General features: G+C 38.1%; 1 protein-coding gene across 3 annotated transcripts; it reads left to right on the forward strand.

Annotated features, from left to right (window-relative positions):
* The first annotated feature begins 78 nt into the window (after positions 1-78).
* Positions 79-19,678, forward strand: LOC101851543. 3 transcript variants are annotated; one of them, XM_005089332.2, is made up of 11 exons: positions 79-150; positions 2,725-2,822; positions 3,299-3,416; positions 3,971-4,487; positions 5,332-5,495; positions 5,985-6,146; positions 7,566-7,871; positions 8,905-9,011; positions 12,995-13,045; positions 13,619-14,072; positions 15,170-19,678. In XM_005089332.2, the coding sequence occupies exons 2-11, from the start codon at positions 2,745-2,747 to the stop codon at positions 17,326-17,328; spliced, it is 4,116 nt and encodes a 1,371-aa protein (XP_005089389.1). In that variant the 5' UTR covers positions 79-150; positions 2,725-2,744; the 3' UTR covers positions 17,329-19,678. The 3 variants fall into 3 exon arrangements, with proteins under 3 accessions (XP_005089389.1, XP_005089390.1, XP_005089391.1); XM_005089333.3 differs by lacking the exon at positions 79-150 and adding an exon at positions 200-279; XM_005089334.3 differs by lacking the exon at positions 79-150 and adding an exon at positions 340-430.
* Positions 19,679-19,900: the final 222 nt, after the last annotated feature.

Consider the following 19,900-nt stretch of genomic DNA (forward strand, 5'->3'; position numbering starts at 1 on the left):
AATTATCACACACGCACAGACCAACATAGTCGTAAAATTCTGTACGGAGGTCGGGTTCGCAACTGTCGCAACCATAGCTCGAAAGGTTGTGGTGGGGTCATGTTGTTATTTATCTTGGGATTGGGGCTGGAGAAAAGTTGAAGGATCTGGGTCAGTATTCGTTGCGTGAGACTTTATTTTTACCTGTTTTGTCATTGATACGTGTTCTTATTCCCTTGGATATCTCCCTAGTTATACGTTATAGCTTTAAAACCCATGGTACTGGCATCTCTCAGACAGGTAACTGCTAGATTTCTCTTTCATCCTATGAACCGCCTGCAGCAGTTGGACGTTGCATCTCGGACTCGGACCTTTCTTCTGGAATACACTCTCAGTTACTCTGTCCCTTGCCATTCTTCTGCATACCTGAGTTGTTTTGACTCCAAGCCAGGTTTGTAGGCCTAGGTCCTGTTCCTCTTTTCTTTTAGGCCTCTCCCCTTCCTCTGTTGCCCTCTACTTTTGCTTCTAGTGAATCGAATCATGACGTTTGATGCCCATCAAAGTCAAAGAAAAGACTTGGCCCCACACAAAGGCCAAAAAAGAGTATTTCAGTTTCATGTCTCTCCGACTCTGGAAAATGATAGTGTTGGTGTTTCAATCATAGCCTTTAAAAAAAATCAAACTTTCTAGATCTAGATCTAGTCCTTTAGGTGCTTTGGCAGGAGTGCAGTTTCATCTGAAAGTCTCTAATTTCATTATGTATTCTATGAAATCTTTGTGTTTCTGGATCATCATCATCCTTCTTTGTTGAGACGTTCTATTCTACTTCCTGACCTGCATTTTTCCTTGGGCCCTAGGCTAGGTATGCAGAGATGTGGTAATAGGCTAGGGCTAGGCCTATTCAAATGCATCCTTATCTCATGCCTTTTGGACCAGTGAACCAATGTAGATAAATAAATTATTGTTACATTGTTCATTGTGTTGTATAATGCATGTCTGAAAGTGGTGTTATTCGAGAGTCCATGGAACAGGCCTTTGCCTGACTTGCTACTTAAAGCTTTGGGAAGAAACATTTCAGATCACAATGCCAATGGGCCATAGAATAGATAGGATGGCAATCTTCAGTTTCAACCTCAAGGGTGCAAGAATATGGAAAGTAACTTTTTGGGTATGAGCAATAAGAATTAGAGTAAGGTAGGCTGGTAGGGCTAGAGGTGCAGTACAGGGGTGGGGATGTATGATTAGGGTTAAGGCAAGGTCAGGATTGTAATTGCAGGTGGAACCAATTCCCAGATTTCCCCAATGGAAAATAATTACAAGTATGGTGAGACGGCTGCCAATTCACTCTCTTTTCAGGTCTGTTTTGTTTATTTTTTTATTGTTTTGGATACTTGGAGACAAGGCATCAGTAGTCATAAATATTTATCTAACCTCAGACCACAGCCAGACTTTTTAAGCACTACACTTCAAAGTTCAAAGACCAGAGCTAGAGCCTAATCTTTCTGCAGCCTCACAATTATTTGGCAACAGGTGGGAGAAGATTGTGGATCAGGAAGCAGCTTCGCATTCAACTTTTTTGTTTCCACTCATAGCTTTTAGGCCTATTATGCACAAATCAAAATGACTCGCTCTCAAGATGAAATTACTCTTGCTTGCTTAGCATAGTGTTGTTTGGTAAAGGTCTATAGGGAAATTTTAAAGGTGGGACAAACAAGGACTTCTTCAACGAATAGGTACACCCATATTATGTGTACACTTATATCAAGGAACTGACCCTTTGATTTGACTAGAGAAACATCCGACAAAATGATCTCCTTTTATGTCTAACCTGATCTCACTGTACTTTGAATAGGTATTTGATTCTGATAAAGTTTCAAAAGTCAGATTTATGTAATTCGTACTTTGGCATCCATAGATTTTGAGTCAAAGATTAATTTGGCGTTGAAGGTGAACAGTAGTTTTCTAGCGCACCCTGAGTAGGCTACAGGGGATTATTGAGAAGAGGACTTTTTTGTTTTGTAATTTAACTGAATGCCACATTATACACTTGCAAGGTTGTGTCAAGGTGACAATGTAAGTGAATGTCTTTCTTACTGGCACTCACATCCTGGCCTTTTGCATTATTATGATTATTATTGTATCAGTGTGTGGCCCATTTAGATCTCTTTCTTATCTAGTGAACAGCAATATATTTTGGGTAAGAACTAGTTTTTCTATCTATCAGCTGAAATTTTAAAGGGCCTGCTAACCTACTAAAACATAATTTCCTGATAAACCTTTTAGGGCTAGGAGTTGATATGTTAATGTGGGAGCAATGTCAGATGGTAAAAGGATCATGGGGGGGGGGGGGGGGCGTGGAAGTGAAATAGAAAAGACATAGTAAACAGCTTCAGTAGTCTCAGTGGATCTTCCCTCCAGTCTCCGCACAAAGAAAATCGTAGGTGGGTAGATAAGTGTTTTATTCACTGTCTAGTCTAAGGCATTTGGGTCCATATCACACAAAATATACACATTTTACAAAAGAGACTTCCCTGAAAACAGCATAGATTAGAAATGACATACATTTTAAAAACAGGAAGAAAATTAAAGAAGCTCTTTGTGACTTTATTTCAGTAAGAAAGAAGAAAGGCGGTTCCTAGCAGTTAACGTGACAAGATTTGTTTTCATTGACTTGGATCAAACAAAAATAGAATGCTGTTTTAGGCAATATTTCAAAGTCACTGTTTCTTTTGCTACCATTTTCAGTACTGAATTGAAGATCGAGGATGTCAGACTCTCCAGAAGAGAGTGATTCCCAGGTCTTGTCTGGCTGGACTCTCATCAGCAGTCAAGGAGAGATTGTTGTGAGTGTTGTTATTGTTAAATTGATTTTATAATTTTTTGTAAGAAATACTTTCGTGGTATTTTCCTTGCAAAGGTCTTGTAAGTTTTGCTGCCATGTTTGTAAGAAAAGGGACAGAGGAAGCTGTTGCATATATTCAGCCGTTTAACCTTTTATTTCAGTAGTTGGCATAACCACATAGGCAAAGATACAATGCTAATTTTAATGGAGATTCACTATGTTGTGGCGATGTAAAGGATGTGATTTTGTCAGTCCTCTATCTTTTATGGAATTACTGAGCGTTGTGCTTTATTCTTTTGTGTTGTGCTGGTCACTTTAGCATCATCTGTTAAAAGCTCTACTGATGATGTCTATGATAAGAGATTCTAGTTTTGTTTTGTTTTGTTTTATTGTTTCTTTTTTTCTTGATGATAAAATTTTAAAATCACACCAGCCATTAAATATATTTTATGCTATAGAGCTTTCACATTTTCTCAGCCAGGTGATGGGGAGTCTGAAAGCAGCGAAAGTTCTATTGAGGTGGTGTCATTGGATGACAGTGATAATGTAGATTCCCACTCATCTCGGAGGGGATGGAATATTCAGCAAGAATCAGGTTTGAAAAATTAGATCACTCGTTGTAAACCTTTTTAAAGCCAGTGCCTACTTTTATCACTTGTAAAAGGCTAAAATTTTTGTACCTCCCACCTTCTTGTGTTTCCTATCAGGGCATTAAATAATATGTGTTACTACTAGTGGGATCCTCAACACTCACCAAAATGACCCAGTCACCCACAAGAAGTGGGCAGTGTCACCCTAGTTGACAAGCATGGATTAGGTTCACAAATCTTTCCATGACATTACTTTTTTTTATATGTGTATTTACACAATGGTGCTGGGGAGGGGGCTGAATTTATTGAGTTTGTGTCAATTATCTTTGTCAAAGAGTTCTTCTTTCTTTGACTAAATCTTTATATTGAAAGTTGTTTGAATTCATTGCTCTTTCAAATTGTGCAGAAATGATGTAAGTTTAAGACAAAGGTTGATGGCTTGACTAGCGGAGCCTAATAAGTTGCAAACTGCTTTTGAATCCCTCTCATGAAACTATTTTCAGTTGCGACAAGGGTCTACTCTGTTTGTAATTAATTTTCTTTACATTGCTGTTCACAGATGGAGCAGTGGTTTTTGAGGATTCACCAAGTGCTCCAGCTGACTCAGAACAGCCAGGCCAGAATGATGGAGTTGTTGATGACGATGTTGTCAATGATGTCTGCGGCTCATCCCACCCTTCTCACCTTTCACACCCCCCAGTGGAGGAATTAGACCCCACACAGCACAATTTTGATTCTTCCAGCTCTGTTGAAGCAAGGGTCGCCGACCTTCAGCAAGCAGCTATTGAAGATGAAGAGCAAGTTAGTTCTGTCATGAATTTGGAAGGACCAGTGTTGTCAGAGCAAGATGCTATAACCTGTGAGAAGGGAGAAGTACCTGTCGAAATGCCAGTGCTGGAACAAGCTTCTCTTGAGGAGACTCATCAACTTGAGTCAGAAGGAACTGATGAGCAAACACCTGTGCGCCCTCTCAGCTGCTCCCTTGGAAGTGAGAATCCTCCAAAGCAACAAGAAGAGAGAGACAGTGATGGACTGGAAAATCTTCTTGGTGCATGCTGTGCTGAAATGTTGGAACAGTAAGTTTTCAAGTGTCACAATATTTTCCCCAAAAGTCTTTTCATGACATGAAAATTTAGTCCTTTTGTAGGTTCTGTTTCTTCTTAGTTATGAGTACAGACTTACTAAAATAACAATGTAACAATTCTTTGATGTGTTTATGTAATCTGTGGTTGAGGACAGTATGGCTTTTTAAGTGCAAAGATAGTGAAAAAAATTGTGAAAGAGATGGTTTCAATTACTGGGATTTCTAGCCATTGTAATGTTTACCTACTCCGTGCTGAGAATCAAGATTCATGAGAAAGTTAATATGCGAGGCGTCATGGTGAAATGAGGCGTTGTCAAAATACTGAAATCAAAGAAATCGGTATTTTTCTGCCAGTTCGAAAATTTTTCTAGAATTTTTACTTTTTGGCTCCATGCCTTCTATGCCCATTTAAACAGACATTTATGTGTGGAATTAACTGAAAAACGCTGATTAAAGGGACAAAAATTGCTGATTTTCAGTTTCCAAAGACTCTCAAGCTGTGGAAGTCACTAAACTTTGGCGGCCATTTTCTCACTAATTTTATCTCTGAAACTAGGTGAACCCTACCTCTGTCGATCACAAGTATCTCTACTTCTATTTTTTCTAATCGAAGGCAAGACGAATGAACAAGCTGATGTTGCCAATAACTCCACATGCCCAAAAATGACAAGCACCTAATTCCACCACGTCATGACACATATGTTTATGTTTGTTGAATTTCAAAGGCTTTACACAGAATTGCTTTGTGCATGGGTTTTTTCTTCTAAGGTTTTTTTCTTCTTAGGTTTTTTCTCGAACCTGAAAATGTTCAAGAAACATATCTTGTTCTGTTTCAGGAATGTCAGTGGCAGAACAGATGTGCCTCAGATGAACCAAGCAGACGCTGAATTTGAAGATGAAAATCTGAGTCCTGTGAGTGTACAGGACACTGACTTTGCCCAGGCCACTGGCACACCTAGAGCTGATGCCAGTGCCGGAACCAGAAATGATAGTGATGCAGGTGTGTTCTGATATTCTGCCCTGTGTTTGTCCTACTTTCAATTTCATTTCCCTAAGATTGTATGTAAAGTAAATTTGGACTTTTTTTTTAAAGAAAAAAAATGTAGGATTGTCTACTTGAACTAAAATATGTGAGGTTTCTTTGAATTAATTTCTTCCTTCAACTTAAAATGTGCATCATTTTGTTTTTGCTGAATGTTGCATTTTAGTTGGTAAGATCAAGATCCGAAGAATGCCGAAATGGAGAATATCTATGAAATTATCCAAATTTAATAACTGAATTATGAAATCATTTGGTCACAGCTTGTTGAAGTATTTTACAAATGTTTTTAAAATATATGTATTTTTTTTGTTAATAATAATATTTATTGCGTGTCAAAGATTTCTGATGTTAATGTGTGTTTTTGTTTTTTTTTAAAGATCTTGTCTTATGATGTGGCATGCACTTAAGACATTACTGATGTTACTAGACTTTTCACTGCCTTTTCAGATTCTGACTTTGTCTGTTTGGACCCAGGAAGTCCTGAAGAGGTAGAGAATGTGCTTTACGCAGGCCAGGCTGCGGAGAGAGTTGAAAGGGTCATGGTTCCTCTGAGGATATCAAGGACAGATTCCTCCATTGGTCCCAACTTCAACTTCATGAGAAATGAAGGTAAATTAATCATGCATCTACTATGTTTTTGCCAGTGATCTCTAGACTAAGATGAATTCCTAAACCATTTGGTTTTAGGATTTGTTTAAGTTGACTTGGGGATTTGTTTTAAATGTATGCGTTTTAAGTGTATGCTGTCAGGTATGTTTGGTGTGTGTGTGCATGTGTGTACTTTTCAAATTGTGCCAAGAGCCTAGAACTGGCATGTTGATTTAGTCATCAGATCAGTGCAACATTTAAAATAACTGACTAAATTTTTATCCTTTTTACATCTAATGATGGATAATAGATGTATTGTACAGCATAGGTCTCAGTGATAATAACATTGGGGCACTGTGTTCTTTCTTTCAAAAGATTGATGTCTTGGCAAGCTGGAGGCACCATGCTTTGAAAAACACAAGATTTCTGGAAAGAAAAATAGGGAATTCAATGGAGTCTGCTCAAAACTGAACATGGTTAATTTAAAAAATCTGTGGTAAACCAAATAAAATAGAATCTTGATTTTTTCTTCACTATTTGAGCAATCATTCTAAATGAAAAACAGGGCTAAACACAAAAATATCTGGTGGTCCTTCAGTTTCGGTTTTAAGCAGACACCATTGGAACAGGAAATTAAAAATAAGAAGAGAAAGCATATCAATGAAGCTCTGGCCACCTAAAACTTGCTGAAAATGAAAGACGAAAGACTTACTAGTAATCTTTTTTTTTTCATCTTTGAGTCTGATTTATTAAGATCTGTGTGGGGGGCTTAAGTGTGTGTATTCAGTACTGATGCGTCGACTTTCATTGTGGTGTATTTGGTGGGTTCAAATTCAGTCTGTATATGTGAGTGATGTAAATAGGACTCCAACTTTAGTGTCTCAGGTGCTGTTGATTGTTTAACATTTATTTTGTCTGTTCACTGGGTGGTTGATTTGAACCCTTAAGGGGCCTGCTTCTTCAATTATTTTTTGTATGTGTTTCTGTTGCCCCTATCTAGTTCGCTGATGTCTGTGATGTAATGGTTGGTCTCTTCAATGTTGAACATAGAAGAAGTAGATGTCAGTTCAATTCAGAAGTGGATAAATTGTTTTATAGAGTACTTTCATCTGTCTGTTGAGATGCTGTATCCCTGTGAGGCTGGGTTGTTCATAAGTGCCAGTCTCTTAAATGTTCAGAATTATGTCTATTGTGTGATAAAACATTTACAGTTGAACCTGCTTTAGTGTGGGCCTGACCAAGACTATCACCTGTAGAAAAATACCACTTCCCATTTCACCCCTTCCAAGGCTCCCCTTATCTGATTCAACTACTTTTATCAAAATTAGATGGCTGTTTTGGACAATTTCAACTGTGCATTTACAATCATCTGGTCATAGTGGAATGTGGGCATAATAGTATCAACTAGTTGTAAACGACAGACTCATCTCTCTTATGTAGGTGCCTTGGGGAGGGATCGCTCTGATGGTGAGGAAGAAGATGGGGATGAAGAAACTGAGTCGTCAACCGAAGACAGTATTGATGATCGCATTGAGAGTGAGCAGAGTGAGGCTGGCTCTCTTCCTCACTACAATGACATTGGTGATTTGTCGTCTGTTTCCGACATTGGCGACCTCCCTTTAGTGGCTGGAAATGTTGCCCGTAACTACAGACACATGCCCAACAACCATCTGACCAATGTGCTGAACGTCATTGTGTTGCTGACTGCCATTCTCACCATGGGAATTAGTCTTGGCATCATAATGGGTATGTGATTAGCATCTTGCTTTATGTTTTGCGCTTTTTATCTGCTGTAGATGACAATTTCAATGACGTACATGGAGAGGTGTCAGCTAACCATTCGAAATTGTTCTTTGTGGGTACTCCGAAAAATTTAAACCAGTGCTCAGTGTTTGCACAAGATTTTTTTTTCCTGCTGTGTTTGTTTCTGCCCAGCTTAAGAAAATGCATTTTATGATTTTAAGTGTTGTAGTCCTGTTTTTGCAATTTTCTCTTATCAAAAAAGATGAAGTGGGATATTTGCTCTACCTTATCCACAGTTTTTATCTACAACAATGAAGTGTTGCCAGTGAAACAATCTGCCCCTGTACTAGAAACTTGCATTGTAGATTAAGAATTGATAAGGCTTTAAATTAATTAGACAGTTGAGATGATGAAACTGAAAAATAGTTGGAACATTGTGAAAAAATGAATGACAGAAGTATGGTCAAAATTAGTTTGTTTTTATTGGTCTTTTTTTTACACAGGCCCGACCATACTGATTCTTTGAATATTGAAATCTTTACACAGCAGGGCCCTGCAGTTTTTTACCCTTCCAAGTGTCACGGATCAATTTAAATGGCTGTCACTCCAGCTATTTTTGATCCCTTCCTCTATTTTTTCAATCACTAAATCAGTCCTTTCAACACAGGAGAGTTCCTATTTTACTGAGGCTGGAGAAAGGAGTGCAAAAGAATGATAAATTTTGTTGTTTTCTTTTTTCTCAACTTTGGTCAGTCCTTATGATTGCCGGTTCTGGCACTTTTGATTAGGAATAAATATAAGTTCCTTTTTATATGAACTTGGTCTAGACTCAAGAGGCAAATTGGTTATTGGTATTGAGACTAAAATGAAGGTGTTTAACATAATATTATTTCTTATGGTCCCATTTCTTATTATTTAAAATTTCTTTTCTTTGTTTAATTTCACAGTATTTCTTTAGGGTCATTGTCTTAGCTTCTGTAAGTTGTATCTTGTCTCAGTGATTTCAGGATGATTAAATTTCCTTCTTCAATTACAGCTACTGATCTGGAAATTGAGGAGTGGCAAAAGGCTTATGAAAAGGAGGCTGAGAAAGTGAGGGACTTGAAGCACACGGCTGAAACTTTTGAAAGGTTATACACCAATGTGAGTGACATATTTGTCAGTGCTTAATTTCTATACAGTACTTGTTTCAGAGAAATTGCTATTGGAATATTTTAGCCTTCGCAATACTCTGCTTGTTGTTTTTTAGGGTCTTGCAGATGTGAAAAAAACCCATTAAATGTGAGACATCGTGGTGATATCAGGCACCTGTCAAAATAATGAAATCAAAGAAATTGACATTTTTCTTAGGCCTACCGTTGGGTAATTTTAAAATAATTTTCTTATTTTGGCTCAACACCTTTTATATCCAATTAAAAACATACTTCTGTGTGGATTTTACTGAAAAGCATTGATTAAAGGGTTCCCTACACTGACAACACAGAATCAGACTTCCTTCAACAAATATCCCATTACATTAGTTTCTTTGGCCCAAACGTGATGAGTAGTGATGGTTTAAGCCTAAAAAATATTGCAAGTACACATTTTGGGGGTGGGGCGCGGCATTTTATGCCGCTCCATACCAACATATTTAAACATTTCAGAAGACAAGTTTGCAAAATTCATTCAAGATATCTTCTTGCAATTTTGCACAGATGGTCTTATAGGCATTTCTAACAATCATTCAGGAGGATTTTTGGTTAAGTTAAAAACTCTAATTCTTTAAAAAAAAAAAAAAATGTTCATTATCATAGAATCTCGGAAAAGCCAGAAATTAGGGGGGTGGGCTATCAATTCTCTTGAAACAGAATTATGAGTAAATATATTTAAAAATCCTTCAGAGTGATTCTTTAAAAATGGATACAGAATAAGTGTGCAAAGTTTAATGTAATTCTGCTGGATAGTTTTTGAGTTTTGGCGTCTGAAAGGTGATCAGAAGGTCAATTTCAGAAAACGGCAAAAAACTAGAAAAAAGACAGATTTTTTTGTTTACTTCGGTCTATGTAAACCTTCACCTCTTCAGACCCTTACAAAATCAGTGGCTCCATAGAAAGGAATTAGTTACGATGAAATGAAGTATAGTTTAAGTTGAAATAATATTTTTTCAGCCTTCCAATATTTTAAGGAAATATATGAAAATTGATGAGAGACTTGATTCATGCCACAGGCGTTCAAAGTCGGGTGAATTCACGACGACCAAACCAAAACTAAGCGATGGTGACCCTTTTAAAATGTAATTTTTGCCACTTTATAACAAAATTTATGTCATTTTACATGTTTCTACCGGTCTTAGACATATCAAAGAATCCAAAAATGGCCTTAACCCAGTTACGTTGTCTGGGCCCCTTTGACCCGTTTTTCCCCTCCTGACTCCGCCGCGGAATTCCTTAGAGGCTCAAAAATTTTAATTTCCAGTTTTCAAGGACTCTCTAGCTATGGAAATTACCAGACTTTGACAGACATTTTCTCTCTAATTTCCCCTCTGAATCCAGACAACCCTGACTTCCTTCAATCACAAATATTTCGATTTCTGTTCTATACAGGTGGAAATTTTTTATCGCCTAAAGCAAGGCAAATGAACAGGCTTTAAGATTATACCAATAACCCCATATGCCCAAAAATTGACGAACGCCATGTCGTGACACAAATGTGTAGCTCTTGCAAATCTACATTAGAATTGGGTGTCATTGATTTTATTTGTTTTCTAAGTAGGAGATACTTCAGACTTAATATTAATGTGTACTGTCTTAGTTTCATTACTTCTGTTGAGAACAGATAAGAACTTTTTGTGTTTTCATCATCTTTCATTTTTGTGGAAGATTTTACTCTGATGACTTGTCAGTTTATTTTGCCTTAATTTTTCAATCAGATTGCCTTAAGTTAAAATGTGGTGGTCTGTAGTTAACACTTTAATCTCTTCCTGGTTGTGGGCTGCATGCTTGTCCTTGGTTGTCAAGTGAAAGTATGTCTAACTGGGTATTACAACCAACATTTTGGTTTTTGGTAGGCCCAGGAATGGTGGTGGTCTAGACTTCCAAGGTGCATTTGACACCATTGAAAAGAGAAAATTTTAACTGATTTAAGAAAATTCAACTTTGGTGATCAATTTGATTAATATAGTAGGTCTACCCAAAGGGGGGGGAGGAACGATCACCAATGCCAATATGCCCATTAGTCAGTCAAGTCGAGAGGTATCAGCAAGGTATTGAAAATACTAACCCAAAGAAGTGTCCCAAAACAGGATTTGGCCACTTGGCAAGCAATTTGTGTCCTTGGAAAATTGTCAGAATATTTTTGATCTTCGTTCACAGTAATGCACCTTCTTTAAAATGCCAGATCTTTCTTATTAACTCTTATCCTGCGTCTGTGCCCAGATGCGTATCTGCAACCGATTACGTCGGACGTGCCAGGCAGGCCGCCGGGGTCACTCAGTGTGTACTGCTGGTGTACAGCGCGTGCGCCGGGAACATTGTGTTTTCGCCATGAATACCGCGGGAGTGTGTCCACCGATGATGAAAATAGCGCGTGCTCTATCTTTCATAGCTTTCTATTTATAAAGTGTTACAAACACATGAATAACCCCCTCTCACAAGCTGATAAGACATTACGAGTAGTTACACCCATTCGAATAACCTTTCTCTTGTTGTTATGAATGACCTGAGGTTCGAAAGGGGATAATTTAGGTCAATTTCCGAATGTTTTACACTCAAATTGTTCTTTGTTCCTGCACAATGGTATTCAAAACTATCAAACAAGCTTATTTCTTATCAGGTAGTATCATTTCATACAAAATGAAGCTCATTTGAAATGTTTTGTATAGAGAAATGGAAGTCTTGTTTCCTGACTATCCTTTCGAGCTCCTCATGTCTAAGTGGGTCAATTTCTTCTATAATTTCATTGGACGAACATCTAGGGCTACCAACTTGGCATGTTTTGAATGAGACGTATGCCTCGATTACGAACCAACGCAGGCGGTTCTAGAAGAAGGCCACAAACGCACACAAACTCAAGCAGACTGACGCACATACACTTTACCTGCGTGAATGGGGATCCGACTCTGGACCCGAATGACATGTAAGAGGATGCGCGCTGCGCTGAGCCAGGGGCTACACTGATTCAGGACCAGAACGTAGGCGAGGTGCCGAAATTGGCTTATCGAGTGACATAAACCCAACTCCCGCAGGATGAGGGTTAATATATGCTTTTGCAATGTGTTTCATATATGTAAAATTTCATACTACTGAATGTTTTCCTGACATTATATTTCATAGTTGTAAATTTCATTAAACTGACTGCATTCTGTAGTCCTTTTGTATATATGAGATGTGTGTTAAAGTGTTCTTGGTGACATTGCCTTGAAGAAATATATGAATTTTTAAATGTTATATTACATTTGTGCGCTTGGGTGTTTCGATTATGAGATTTTAAGGTACTGTTTATTAATAATAATGATAATAATATAATAATGTTCATTTATTTGGAGTCCATATCCAATGTGTTGTAATGGGGGGGGGGGGTGTGTTTGTAATTTATTTGTGCCCCAGATGGAGGATAAGACTTAAGTCATTCGCTACGTATTATTTTTGGCTTGTGGACGAATATTTTTCGGGAGGGCGAAATGAGATGATGACTAGTGGGCAGTTCAAAGGTCTTTGGGGCCACAAATTAAAATAAAAATATCAACATATTATACACCAAAATTTTCAGTATGATTTGTAGAATACATCTGTAATGTTTATTTGTGTATTTTTCAACTTTCAATCCTGTGCCGTTGGGGGCAGCTTGGCGTACGGAAGTCACTTGCACCACGCCGCTGCCCACGGCTCGGCGTAGCAAATTAGTTAATTTCGAGGTTTTACAGAATACTGTTTGGAAATTAATTACAAGTGTCTTCACAACTTTGTTGTTCAGTCCTCATCTCATAACGATGTGCACAAGTCCCCATTTACACACAACCCTTCTGGCTGGTCCTTAATCAATTTCTCATGGAGTCTCCAGGTCCATTCTTGTTTCTTCATCCTGGTCTTGATAGATGATGGTAGCATATTATTATTGTTTTAGTAATTTATAATCTCTTTTGCTTTCAGATGAAACATGATGTTGAAGAAAAAGACGCTTTCAACATTCTGAAGCTTCATGTAAGTCTGGCTCGTGCTTTATTTTTTAAATGCAATATTTCTCTTGCTCTCAAAATCGTATTTTTAAAAATATATACCCAGACTCTTTCTGTTGGATTGCCAGTAGATGAGATTTCAAAAAGTAAGAGATGTTTCATGCTTCATGAAGATGGAACTATTACAGGTAAAAGAAATTCAAAGTGATTTTATTTGTCTTTGAACCGGGCAGTGTATAAAAGGACAAAAGTAGAAATGTTGCAATTGATGCCCTTGTGTTTCGTATTAGAAAGTGAAAAGTATGAGGACTTGGTAAATGCAAAAATATTGCTTGTATGCAGAAACTGTGAAGTGGGCCTGGGGCTTGCAGTGTCTTTATTTCCAGGTGGTATACACTTTGACGGTTCCAGAGATGACAGTAACACTTGCAAATTGTATAGCAAACTTTGCTGTGCTTTAACCGCTTTGTCCTAACATCTCGCTATTCTGTAGTGTGCAAAGATTGAAATGGAAACTGTAACATTTCTTTCTGGCCTTGTGATTCAATTTATTCAAAGTTTGACCCTTAAGAGGGATTTTTTTTTCTTGTTTCCTCAGGCTTTCGAAGAGGACAAGAATTTTCATGATATTCTTGAAAAACTCCAAGAAGCCACCGCTGCTTATGCAGCTTGTTCAAGGGCAAAACATCTTAGGCCATGTTATTACACTGTTTCACCACGTTTGAACACACTGAAGTTGGCTCTCATAAATTACCCAGACAAAAATCAGAAGCAGGAGGAGAGAGTTGAATACATCAAGCCTACTGCACACATGAATGAAGATGATCACCAGGAACAAGTAGATGATGAAAACGCTGATGAAGACTTTGAGAGTGATAGTTCCACCCTAGACGGTGAAAGCGACTCTGTCCCTCCGAGTGAGGAGATTGACGTTTCAGCTTTACTTCAAGAGGAGGAGGATGGGGTCGTGGCAAGTGAAGATGATACCATTGGTGGTATAAACTCAGATGCTGTTGAGAGATATGGTCTTGAAGCACATACCAGAAAAGGAGGTGAGCACTGTATGAGTATGTGTCGCACAGGGTATAACAAAAAAATTCCTTTAAGGAATTCACCTTTTTCTTTGAAAGTGCCTCATAATGATCTTTGGCTGCCTGCGATGTTCAGTGTTCCCTGTCCACTCTCATTGTCTGAAGATTTTACCTTCTTTAGTATTTTGCTGGGTTTTTTCTTTCCTTTTGACATCAAGCCAAAGTTTTGAGAACGGTTTGTCTTAACTCAAAGTGTATGGTCCACTTGCTGCCTCTTCACCCAGTGGTCATTGCACTGACTGTGAATTGTAATGCATGTATTCCACAAAACAATGGAATCAGGCGCAGGTCAATTTTGGTCGCTTTAAGTTATTGGTGTAATCTTAAAGCCTGTAAAAGAGACTATCTATCTTGAATAAAAATAGAGATATTTGCAACTGAAGGACGTGGGGGTCACCTGGTGTCAGAGGTAAAATTAGCGTGAAAATAGCCACCAAAGTCGGCTGACTTCCAAATCTGGAGTGTCCTTGAGAAACTGTAAATTTACTTTTTACGGGATAAACATTTTTTGGTAAAATTCAAGGAGGAATGTGTTGTTAAATGGATATAAGGTATTGAGCCCAAAACAAACAAAAAAATTGAAAAAAATTTCCCAGTGGGCAAAAAGAATGTTGGTTTCTTCGAATTTACTATTTTGACGAGCACCTGAATTGACCACAATGCAAAAAAAAATTATGCTTTATGATAGAGGCATAATAGGTAAACCCTTAGAATTTTGTTTGTTCTGAATTATTTATGAAATTTAGCTTGGATTTCGTTAAACGTGTGTCAATCACACTGTTTTTGCACATAAATGAAAGGTAAACTTCCTTGCTGGTTGCTAGTCAGCTTGAGTAGTGTTCAGGCTACAACAAAAAAAAGGAAAGGAAAGAATGTGTTTTAGATTCCGTAGTTGTATTTTTATTTTTATATTTGTCCCTTCAAGTGGGGGTTGTTTACCTATGAATGTCAGGTGGGTTTTTTATGCTTACTTTAAATAAAATGCTTGAGAGATTTAATAATAGTTATTATCAGTGTCTTATTATTTCCTTTTTATTTCTCTTTTCTTTTTGTCTCAGAATTTTTGGAGAAAGATTCTCTGTGGGTCCGGCTGGATGTCAAACAGTTACAGCAGTCACTGACCCGAGAGCAGGAGCGAGCTTTGCACTGGCAGCAACTGTACCTGGCCGAACGCCGACAGCGGGAGCGGGAGCGAGAGAATGAGGAATGGGAGGATGAACGAGAGAGAGAACGATGGGAGCAGGAGCGAGAGCAAGCCAATCAAGTGGAGTGTCTGCAGAAACTGTTGTCCTCCAACCTCACCACTCTAACACAGCACATTCTTCGCTGGAATGTGTCTGTCTTTGATGATTTTGCCAATTTGTCCATGCTTATGTCAAGTGTTGCTGAACTTAAGCAATCTGTTGTCAGTTCGGTAAACAAAGTTTGGGAAGAGGCAGAAGAAATGATTGAGAGGGTTCGGGGTGTTGAAAGTGGCAGAGAAGAAGGCGGTAAAAGTTGGGAAAGCTCTATGCCAGATCAAGAAGTTCTAATGAACTATGTCAATATGCTCATTCGGGATGTGAAGGACGAGATAGGCAAGGTACTCAAAGATGATGAGCCTTTAGAGCATGACACGGAAAATTTAGGGGAAAATATGAAAGGTGATTCTAAGTATGTGGATAATAAGTTCTCCAAGAAGTCTAGAAAACAAGAAAGAGAGGACACTCGCAATGACAAGTGGCATGGGAAGATTTTTAAGCTGATTAAGAGAACAAGGAAGTCAGTAGGGAAAGTGGGTAGGAAGCTTGTGGGTTTTCTGGGGAAGATCCAGACTGCGTGGGAAGACAGGCAGAAGTGGTTGTCCAAAGTAAAGAGCTACTTTGTGAAGAAACGGCAGCCGTCCACTCCTAAAGGGATCATGGAATTTGAGAGACTTTGTTCTGGGTTACCTGTGAATGGGGAAAGTCGTGAAGTGGACATAAGCAGCGAGTGCATGAAATGGATTCGATCTGTATGGCAGAGACAGGTCCGCAAGAACCCTTGCAAGGTGTTGGGAAAGTTCAGTAGAGAATGCAACATGGATGAAAACCAGTTGAAGGATGAGATTAAAGCAGTGTCAAAGCATCTTGAAAAGTTAATGAAGGAAACGGTAGCCCATTCAGGTATGGTTTTGAAAAAAGAGATCAATCCAGTTGATATGGTAGGGAAGTTCAGAGGTTTCCTTGAGCAGTGGGGTTCTAGCAATCTGTTGCTGAAGTCTGACATCACCTGGGCTGAGTGTCAATTGGGGTGGTGGGTGGGGGTTGATCGCGTCCTTCCAAACATTCAACACACTCTTAGAGATAATTGGTGCCATATGGTGGTGCTACCTCGTCTTTCATTTGTTGACAGTGATGATAAATCAGACGTTGTATACTTTGATCAGCAACATGGAAGCTACAAAAGGAATGATGACAATGATAACAACGATCATAGAGACGATGAGGAGGATGATGAAGGATGGTCTCCGGGTCGTTATGTTGAATATGGCAGAGAGGAGCTGGTATTGAATCTCAAGACACTTGAAAATGTGGGAGATGAAGTTGAAGACTACAGTATACCGCACTGGGACCACAATGAAACCGAAGGTGACATGGGGACGGTGCAAACCAAGTCAAAAGATACGTGGTACTTAGAGCGGGCTAAGTACCGCCTTGAAACAAGGAGAGAAAAAGAAAAGGCATCAGATGCTACAAGCACCATGAATCTGAAGCTTAAAAGAGCTGCCCATGATCTGTCAGGAGAATGGGTTTTTGAAAAAGCGGAGGCTCGAGCTTTTCAACGACATCAAGATCACAGATCTGACTGGCTTTTTGAGAGAGCTCACGGCAGGAGAAGGGGGAAAGAGGGTCCCTTTTATCATTCTATGCAAGAGGAAAAGAAAGGGAAAGGCGTGAAACATCCAAATTGGTTCTTCGAGCAAGCAAATGAGAGAGAGAAACAGAGACTCTTTGAACACCGTTCTGATTGGGTATTTGAGAGGGCTGAGCAGCGGGAGCAATACCATAGGCAGCAGCAACATCACGGGGGAGACTGGTTAAAGACGAAGTTTCATAAGAAGGCCTCTCACAGATTTCGAAAGCATTCCGCACCTAAACGTCATCACAATAAGAAGCATAATTGTGGGAAAGGCAAACTTAAAGTTGATTTTGAGGATTTCAAGGATGAGAGAATGCCTCACTGCATTGAATTATAAACTTCTGAGAAGGCTGTGGCCCCCAACTGATTTTTTTTTATTTCTCTTGTTTGCTTTTCACTTTTTGTAATGTATTTTGTCACAATAACCAAGTTTGCTTTAAAATACCCTTCAATCTTAGCAGTTTACCACTTTGTTTTGTCCAATACACCTGCAGACATGGTCTTACAAATGCTTAGTACTTCATGTCTTTCGCATGGGTGAAATGTTTCAAAAAGCAGACTTCTTTGCCTTACTAGGCTCCATATTTTCGTACAACTTTTTCAAAAATACCATAGAAATTTGAGAAAGTGTTGAGGCTGTTGAAGGTCTCAGACTTTTTTCTTATGTAATGAATGTTTTACAACTGAAAAGTTTCCACTCTTCCTAGCTTTTCTCACATATATATTATGAAATTGATCATGCAACAGCAATAAGCTTGTAGAGAGTACAGGTTGGCTTGTTTTGTGCCTCAAGCGAAGCATTCTCTACAGAAATATGTAGATGCCATAGCAAATGAAGAAGAAGTCATGGCTCATTTGATGAGTTGTTACTACATTTGATGTAGATCAGTATGTTTCTGTGTGAACAGTTGGGGGGATTTTGCAGTGTGTGGAATTTGAATATAATGACATGTGTTGGCTGTCCAAAAAGTGAGATGAAAAGGGTCACAACTAAAAAAAAAAGCTCTTCTTACCACATATATATAAATGATGTGCCAAAGGCAGTATACTCTACTCTACTAACTGCTGCCAATATACTCAGCATACCACAGAAGGTATCCATGTATGACATCTCGTCAAACACAGTGACTGTCATAGAGGAATAGTCAGAGACAGGAGTGCGCAGTCTTGATTTGTACAGGTTTAAAGGAAAGAAGACCTCTAAATTGACTAACTAGTTGCTGAATAGTGTTACAACGTAATTTTTAAGGTTTATACTGGTCCATAGATTTTTATTTTATCAGGAGCCATTTTCACCTTACTTTTCTGACTGACCTCACATTTTAATTTTTTTTTTTTTTCTAGTACAAGATTATGAATAACAACACGGTTCAAGGGATCCTCTTTGCTCAGCATTTACGTCTTTTGTCAAACCCTCACTAATGTTGCAACACAGTGTGATCACATCCATGCTTAACCCCCAACCCCTCTCCAGTCTCCCAAGTTTCCTAAACTTCCTTATGTGTCAACTGTTACCTTTGTGCATCCTTAGCTTCTGATGTCCATCTATTTTTTTTAGTTCAAATTCTTACTACAAAATTCTTAATTTTACTTTATATGTAAGTTCCTCGGGGAAAAGTCTTTTCAATATTAAGTAGGCTGAAAATGTTAACCAAAACAGCAGATGAGAATTGATAGGACAGGTGAATAGTGTACTTTTTCCCACGTGTGGCTTGTTGTTTTTTAAACCTGTGTCTCTGAAAAATGTTAATACATAGGCATCATTTTTTTTTTTTCTGTGTTTAATTTTGCAGATTCTTGTCTAGTATTGAATACATTTATTGAAAATGAAATCAGTTGCTCTTCTAAAAGAACTTGATGTTAAATGGATTCACCGTTTCCTGATAAGGATGCATCTGTCATTAATTCCAATAATTTAAATTAACTGCTATTCTATATTTGCAGCATCTTTGAATGGCAAAACATTGCACTTCTATTGCAATGTCCACTGGCCATTTCTGTTAAAATTTGTTCTGCTTTTTAAGATTGACCATATGGTAGTGGGTTTGAGCTGTAAGTAGAGGTGTTTTGGAGTTTGCATACATTTTTTCGCATAGTTTACCATGTTTTTAATTTTTAGTAAGTTATGTTTCTTTAATTCTCTTCTTTTTTAAAATCTGAAATTCAATCTAAAATTATATTGTTAATCAGTCATGGGCTTGTTTGGAAGTAGCATAATCATTTTTAAACTATTCAGATTAAACATTTTGCTCCAACTTTTTTTTGTGTTCATCTACATTTATGCTTCTATTCACTTACCTCTAGAATTATTTTTAACCTGTAGGCTGTAGTATTTGGCTACTTTGATTTAATCAAGAGCAATACAATATATATCAATTATAATGTGAATACTTTTTGTGCAGTGACCAATTTTTCTATTCTTTTAATGCTGGCATTGTTTTAAGACTTTCTTCTTTTTGTGTGCAATGTATTGTTCCTGGGTTGCAGACAACACAAAATTATAGACCTCTGTTCTCACCTATCATAATGTAATTTTATGAGCTGTTGTGTCTTTTCGAATATGCTAAATGACTATTACTATATTGTTTGTGATTCACATGGTCTAGGTGAAACTTTGTGGCTTCCACCATAAGAGTGCAGTCATCGTGTCAACTCACAATACAATAATAAAATGTGAACTCTCTGTGTCTGGAGTGTTCAGGGTTGATTTTATTTGAATTCTCTTGATGGGGGGGGGTTCCTGTTGACATTATGTTGGATTGTACAGAGTGAGTGCCCTTGAGGTCATGGCAACTAATGGGTGCCCATTCCTTTACCTTGACATGCTTCTGATTGCTCGGTGATTGAGACATAATGGTCAGATGGCAAAAGAAAACCAAATTAGAGCTACACTAGAATTTTCTTAGCAT

Source organism: Aplysia californica, unplaced genomic scaffold (genome assembly GCF_000002075.1).
Source record: "Aplysia californica isolate F4 #8 unplaced genomic scaffold, AplCal3.0 scaffold00005, whole genome shotgun sequence".
In the NCBI taxonomy this organism is placed as follows: Eukaryota; Metazoa; Mollusca; class Gastropoda; order Aplysiida; family Aplysiidae; genus Aplysia; species Aplysia californica.

Bases quoted from the DNA above. Each gene is read 5' to 3' on its own strand.
- LOC101851543 (XM_005089332.2), top strand. From the start codon at position 2,745: ATGTCAGACTCTCCAGAAGAGAGTGATTCCCAGGTCTTGTCTGGCTGG. The intron at 2,823-3,298 runs GTGAGTGTTGTT...ACATTTTCTCAG, and splicing joins GCAGTCAAGGAGAGATTGTT to CCAGGTGATGGGGAGTCTGA. The intron at 6,147-7,565 runs GTAAATTAATCA...TCTCTTATGTAG, and splicing joins CAACTTCATGAGAAATGAAG to GTGCCTTGGGGAGGGATCGC.